Source organism: Tachypleus tridentatus, chromosome 7 (assembly GCF_004210375.1).
Source record: "Tachypleus tridentatus isolate NWPU-2018 chromosome 7, ASM421037v1, whole genome shotgun sequence".
In the NCBI taxonomy this organism is placed as follows: Eukaryota; Metazoa; Arthropoda; class Merostomata; order Xiphosura; family Limulidae; genus Tachypleus; species Tachypleus tridentatus.
Genome location: NC_134831.1, coordinates 22,897,023 through 22,904,793, shown reverse-complemented (window position 1 = coordinate 22,904,793; position 7,771 = coordinate 22,897,023). Strand labels below are relative to the sequence as shown.

The window sequence follows — 7,771 nt, the reverse complement described above, 5'->3', positions numbered from 1 at the left end:
ATGTCATCGAACATACTCGTCTTTTCATCCGTTAGGGCGTCATAATGTCATGACCAATCTTATTATTCCGTGGTAAAAGAGTATCCAAAGGATTGGCAGTGTGTGATGTTGACTAGCTGCCTTCCCTCTAGTCTTTCACTACTAAATTAAACACAGCTAGCGCAGACATCACTCATGTAGCTATTTACGAAATTCCAAATAAAACAATTTTTATCTAGTCCTTTAGGGATTTCAAGATTTAAAAGAGTTTACGACATTAGTATTCTAGCCATACTATATTCATCATATCCATCACCGTCGACATGTTTATTATCATAATTATGCAACTATGACCGAAGAAGGTCGAAACGTTGTTCGCTCTTCTATGTAAAAGTGTTTTCTCAGCCCAAACGAGCCGTTTTTGCATATAAATATTGAAAAATATATTTTCATGAAAGTGGTCATCAAATCACATGCCTAGATATATAGCTTTTTCTTTTTAAAAAAGAAATCTACCTTTGAAAGGTAAATCATTCATTTATGGTTTACTTTTATTATAAAGAATAACATACACATTAAAAGTAGAAACTCGAAAACCCATTTATCTCACAATCTGAAATTTCATTTAAATCGTTTTGAATGACCCATTTAATAATCTCAGCATTTCTCTCTCTCTGCTATCACCAGCACAAGCATACAATGAATCTTTCTGATATTCCCAGTGTGACGGATTTAATATAATATATTTATTTTAATATTGATGTTTGTTTCAGTTACATATATATTTAGAAATGCGAATGAGAGCCACAATGAGCCACATGTTCCCACCCTGAAGGTCCAGAAACTAAATAATAAGCATTGAGTTTTCTAACCTATATAAAATTTGGGTTATGCATTATGAGAACCTAAATACATTACCTTGAATTTATTACAGAACATTTGCCAACGAACTGTTTGTGTTACCAAATAATTGTTTTATGTTGCCCTATAGTGCCTACAAGCTGTCAAGATAGTTTGTTTGTTTGTTTGTTTTGGAATTTCGCACAAAGCTACTCGAGGGCTATCTGTGCTAGCCGTCCCTAATTTAGCAGTGTAAGACTAGAGGGAAGGCAGCTAGTCATCACCACCCACTGCCAACTCTTGGGCTACTCTTTTACCAACGAATAGTGGGATTGACCGTCAGTCACATTATACACCCCCCACGGCTGGGAGGGCGAGCATGTTTAGCGCGACGCGGGCGCGAACCCGCGACCCTCAGATTACGAGTCGCACGCCTTACGCGCTTGGCCATGCCAGGCCGTCAAGATAGAATAAGAACATTGAAATGTTTTCATAATGTTTGTGGTATTGTTGCCGATTAGTTTTTAACTCATGAGTTGATTGTTATGTAATAACAATTTTTACCTTTTTAACAATTTCGTCATTTAAAATTTATTTAAAAATACACAAGTAATATTATTTATTTTTATTAGTATATATCATTTAAATTTAATCAACTAAGTTTTCGAAATATATGATTTGCTTGTCAGTGTTAATTACTGCTTCAATATTTGGTTTAATAATTGGGCCCAGCATTACCGGGTGGTTTGGGCGCTTGATTCACAATCTGAGGGTTACGGGCAGATAGTAGAGGTGTAGCTTTGCGCGAAATTCAAAAACACAAACAAGGCAAATAAACAAATTTAATAAGAAAATTATTACTACTTACTATTTATTATTCATTTTAATTTGCTTACTTTTCTGTTTAATAATAGTTAACAACAAAACACTTAAAAATATTATGCAACGTAGAATTTACTTCTCATTTAGTGAATTACATTAACCGACCCACAATGGCAACGATAACTAGTATCAATAAAGAACCTGGTGTGGACAAAGTTGTTATACTGGTAAGTATGAATTTAATTATCATACCTAACTCAGTAATTCTTATAATTCATTTAATTATTGTAAGTAGGAGCCAATCATAACTGTAAATATAATCACCGCCTTGATGGAAATCGACTCTATAAAAAAGGGTTTTGATTAGAAGTTTTCCGTGTAGTGGGTTAGACCCAAGCCTTTCAACAATTTAAGATCCAATGTCAAATGTTTTGGGTCGCCTGTGTTTATATTTTATACCACATATTCATATTGTTTAATGAACAAAAGGCAGTCAGAATAAGAACATCTGTATATATTAAATTCTTAATACTGCATAATATATATATATATATGTATAAGATCAGTTGCAAATATAACGTTGTATCTATAAATGAAATGCATGGAAGGATAATTATCGTGATTCATTTGTAAACACTACAATGTATTCAGCAGTTGGCATATACCTTGCGTATCTGATTTGTAAAATATGAATATGATTATTAATCACATTTTGTACCACTCAAATTATTTACTGTCATTTTACTTTCTGTTCATTATAAGGAGAGTTTTTTCCTTCTTTTGATCAGTTTTTAACTGTTATGTGATTCTGCATCAGTTATAATGCAATGCACTACTAGACCCACCAAATGTTAAACAAGGTTTATTATTCTCTTTATATTTTATGTAAGTCAGCTATTCTGCAGGAGTGCAAAACAATGATTTTATCTTTTTTATGCTCTTAAATTTGCCTGTACTATTTGTGTTTTTTTCAAAATTTATAATAGTAGTGGTCAAAAAACATTCCACGACTACACCATAAAATGTTGTTGGCTAGACAGTGTTAAGGAAAAGTGCAGTAACTAATAGGTTTCATGTAGCATATCAAATCACAATTATAATTACCACTATGAAGGTTAGAGAACATTTTAGCAATTTATCAACTGTATTAAAGACCAAATGTTAAAATATATACCTACTGTAAGGCTTAATCCTGTCAAGACATGTTGAACCTAAAAGTTATTTTTATACCTTTATGCACATTTCTATTTGAATGTTATTTCTTAACTTATCCACAATGTTGCCAATACGTTTGACTGATTCTTTAGATAAATGGATCCTTTAAATAAGCATAAAACGTCATAGGCATTTTAAACAGAATTTCTAAAGCCAGTAGCATCAGTGAAATTTGCATCATGTGCAGAATTAACATCTAGTTTAGTAACAAAAAAACCCACTAATATTGGTTCCATATGCAGAAACAATATCCAGTAATATAGTAAAAAACCTACCATTATCAACATCACAATATGCAAAATCAACATCCACTTTAGTAACAGTGAATCTGTCAGTATCAACATCACAATGTGCACAATTAACATTCACTTTAGTATCAAAAACATTAACAGCTAAAGGCCAAACCTTCCAGGAAAGTTGTAAAACCCCTCCTTATGGATTGAATACAGATGTGTTGTAAATGATATAATTTTCTGTGTATGTACATGGGCTGTGGAAAGTAATTGCTTACTTCCATCAAAGTATTCCTCAATTTCCACATCTTCATGGCTAATAGGATGGAATGAATTTAGAGAGGATGGTCTACAAAAGCATGACAGAAGCCAGTCGTAGAGAATGTATGACAATAGAAATCAGTATAGAAATGCCACTCATGCAAAGTATATTAGCAGCAACGAAGTTGAAAGACAGAAAGCAAATAGGAAAGCACTTAAGGTGATTTCTCATGCAATTATATATTTGTGAGCATTGAATCTGATAATTTCTACTAATCTAACCTGTTCCTTTCTTCTATAGTTGGCAGGTGACATACATGCTGCTGAAACTCTTTGTTAGTTGATCTTTTAGGGACAAGTGCTGAGTTTCTTCTAGTATGTTCATCAGCACTTTAATCTCTGAACTTGCATTTATGTTCTCAAATAATTGTGATCTTTCCTTTTTTAATTGGTTTTGTAGGTCTGGTACTTTTATTTTTAACTGGGCTCCTATAAATTTGGTTTTATTTCTAAAGTTTCAGGGCAAGTCTTTTCCCTGTCTATGTCCAGAACAGTTTTTAACTAATTTCAAGTATGCACTATTTCTTAACCACTTTAGTTTGATAATCAAAATTATGCACATCAGATTTAGGACACAACTAATGAGGGTAATTCATTCTTTACATTAAACAACCATGTTTTTGTTTTATAGAAACACAAAGGTTTATGAATAATTGCTCTCCTTTCACAAAGGTCTGCTATCCTGTGCTTTGTGTAAATCAGTGGTGCACAAACTTTTTGAGTCGGGGGCCACAAACAGACTTCTTGTAACCCTTGGGGGCCACAAAAAAGTGAAGATTAAAATCGTCCCACAGTTGTTTCACACAAGATGGACATCACATTTAAGAACACACAAATAACAATTACATCAAAGAGTTTGCACATTATTCTAAGAAATGCTATGATACGTCAACTGTCACAAAGTCAGTGTGATGGATGGTGCTGCATGTCATTTACGAGCTTAGAAACGTCTGGCTTGATGTTTGACATTGAAAAACGCAAGACTGCTTCCAGATGATCATCAGTCAGCTGATGTTTTGTTCATTTGTTCAGTGTTGTTTTTGTTCAGTTTCATATGCAAGAAAGCCTGTTTGCAGCAGTACGTGCTGCCAAACATGCTGGTGTGTACAAGTGCATTCTCTTTTAGATTAGCAAATGTATCAGGCAACATTTTGTAGAAGTCCAGCAAACTGTTTTCTCGGTAAATAGCATGTATTTCATCAGATGCCTGGAGATCAATAAGTTTGAGCTGATATTCTGCTGACAAGTCATCCACTGACACACTGACAGATCAGCAAAAAGTTTCATCAACAATCTGCATTGGTCAAAGTCATGAAACCGTGAGTTCAAGGATTGAATCAAGATATCTAGCTTCCCAACATAAACTTGTGTGTCAATGTCCTGATTCTTCTGTAGCTGTGACTGAAAAGTGGGAAAGTGCATGAAGTTGCCTGATGCTGCTTGCTGCCGGAACAACTGCAACTTTGTCTTGAAAACTGAGATGTGATTTGCAAGCTGATTTTTGCCTTGCAACTTCAAATTCAGATCATTCAAGTGTTGTGTCATGTCGACCAGAAAAGTCAAATCAGCTTGCCATGCTGGATCAGTCATGGAAATCACTTCTGTGTCTTTGTTTTTGCTTCTGAGGAATTCTATCACCTCATCAATCAACCCTCAGAATCTTCTGAGCATCTTTCCTTGACTCATCCAGCATACTTCACAGTGATACACAAGGTCACCATAGTTTGAATCAATTTCTTCAAGAAGACTTTGAAACTGACGGTGATTGAGCCCTCATGATTTGATGAAATTAATGGTTTTTGTCACTAATGCCATCAGTGCCTGAAAACCAAGTTCTTTACTGCACAGCTTCTGTTGGTGAATAATACAGTGCTGCAACTTCACCAACTGTCTGTTCTGCTTTCCTCAATGCTTCATCAACAGTTCGTTGAACTGTCATATGATTCAAAGTCACTGTCTGTAGCTTGCGAACTGCTTCTGGACACAACTTTTCTGATGCAGTAATCATACATTGCTTGACAAAATCACCATCAGTGAACGATCGGCCAGATTTTGCTATCATCAACGAAATATCGTAACTGACCTCACATGCTGCACCTAAATCTGCTGACTGCTTTGAGAAAACGTTCTGCTGGTGATTCAGTGATTGCCGCAGAGATTCAATTTGAGCTGTTCATTCATTATCGACAATGTTGTGGAAATCTTTATGCTTCAACTCATAATGACACTTTATATTGGATACCTTCGCCACTGCTACTGTTGAATGACACAGTTGACAAATCACGTTCTTCTGTTGTTGAACAAAACAGTATTGCACAGTCCAATCATCATGAAACTGCCGGTTTTCGTCAACTTTTCTTTTACGATTAGCTGCCATTTTTGTTATGAAATAATATCAAAATATGACTCGTAAGTAAATCTCGAAGAACAATTGGAAAGCATGAGATTTCATAATTACGGAAATATTACGTCATTGCACCAATGACTAAATGCCTATGCATTAATGAGCTTTGCGTATTAAATTTTCTTTATTGCTCGACACAAATATGGAACCATCCAGTATCTAATCTAATGCATATTCTTCTATAGCGCTTAATCTTTGTGCAGGTGCAAACTCTTTATGTTTGACATTCCCGTTGGACATCGCGGTCCACTTGGTGACTCGTCACGGGCCGGACTTCATGCACCACTAGATGTATGGTACAGTTACAACTTATTATGGTACTGAATAAATTTCTGATTTAAGATCACATACTCAAATATGTCCCTCTGTGTATCTCAAGATGTCCTCTTTGATGATTTCTAATTATGTATGCTAATACTAGAGGCAGTGAATGGCTTTTCATTTTCTGCAGTTAAAGCTCAAGAATTATTATATCGTTTAACCTTTTCAGTGCCGTAGACAAGATAACTCGTCCAAGCTGATCGATAACACAGTGCCACGGATGAGTTTTGTATATATTTCTTCATTTTGCGTACTACTATAAGTTTGGCTTAGAGAAAAAATAGTATTTGTTGCTTATTTCCTTTGTTTTAAAAATTACTCAATTTTGCTGAAAAAAACCTGGCATAGGAGCTGCCGTAGTAGCTGAAATACTTGGCAGTCAACAGGTTAAACATTCTGTTGTTCAAAGGGTATCTCTATAACCATTCTTAAAGTTTTTTTACTGTAGCTGTATTTACATCAGCTCATGCATAATACATGTAAATTTGATTAATATGCAGGAATAACAAATTGTAAGTGTGTTTTAGGCTTCTTTGAATATGTAACACTCTTTTTAATTTGCTCTGGAGCAAAACGTATGAACTTTCTATCAGCAGCTACTTTATACAGGGTGTTCGGGAAAGCCGTACAGTTTTGTCTGTTAATAAACATATAAGTGCACAGTAACTTTTCAAACACTCTGTATAAAGCACTTTTGCAAAATTAGCTCACTCCATTCTGCTACTTCTTAGTAAAGTCTAATTGTTGCAAATTATTTTGAATTCTAGTATTGAAAGCTGAGGTTTTAGCTTCTACTTTATGAATCTCAGTTTGTTCTGAATGACATATATTAATGCATTAGTGATATTTACCTGTGACCTAGATACTTTCTCAGTCTCTTGATCATGAATTTCAGTTTTTCTGAATCTGTGAATTCATTACATTGCTTCTTCATCCATCAAATGAATTATTTCTTAATCTTTCTAAATGTTTCACAAAGCATCATTTAAATAACAGAAGCATTTCATTTTGTGTAACCCTGACAATGCAACTTTTTTACTCTGAAATGTTGAAGAGGCATTGCATAAGTCAAAAGGCATATTGTTGAATAGATATTTAACTGACAGTAACACAAAATCAGTTTTAGCTTTATCTTCTTCTATTTCTACTTGTCAATTTTCACTTTGTAAATCCATATATAGAAAGTATTTGCTCTTACTTAACATATCTACTCTTCTGTGGATATTATTAGGTAATAAGTAGATGACCTTTGACTCTTACACTGTTTACGTTTCTAAAATCTATACCTTAATTTGCTGTTCTTTTTAGGAACCAAAACAACTGGAGATGTGTACAGACAACTGCAGTCCACTGCTACTCTTTTTGGTATGGTCTTAAACTTTTGACCAACTGGTATTCAGTTTCTGCATGTCTTGTTGTGAAACAAGCGTCACTAATAATCTGATTTTAGGATATCCTGAATCATCAGTTCATTGGGGTGTCTCTAATCTCTGTGTAATCTATTACTTAACCCTTGTAGCTTATCTTCAAACCCTCTGATTAATTTATCTCATTGCTGGTTCAAGCTGTGCCAGAATTCTGCGTGGTGTTTCTCGTTTTCTGTATTCTTTTAGTACCTTTTGTGCTAGATACTAAA

The 7,771-nt window shown here is 34.5% G+C and overlaps 1 protein-coding gene across 2 annotated transcripts in view; it reads left to right on the top strand.

The window, feature by feature from the left end:
- The first annotated feature begins 1,575 nt into the window (after positions 1-1,575).
- The window catches only part of LOC143255296 (centromere protein M-like), a 47,940-nt gene continuing 41,744 nt past the window's right edge, over positions 1,576-7,771 (top strand). For both annotated transcript variants that reach the window (XR_013030528.1, XM_076510743.1), the window contains exon 1: positions 1,576-1,868. Coding sequence is in view for 1 of the 2 variants with exons in the window: in XM_076510743.1 (XP_076366858.1) it covers positions 1,812-1,868 (57 nt within the window). In the remaining variant the exon portion in view is untranslated. The remainder of the gene's footprint in view (positions 1,869-7,771) is intronic.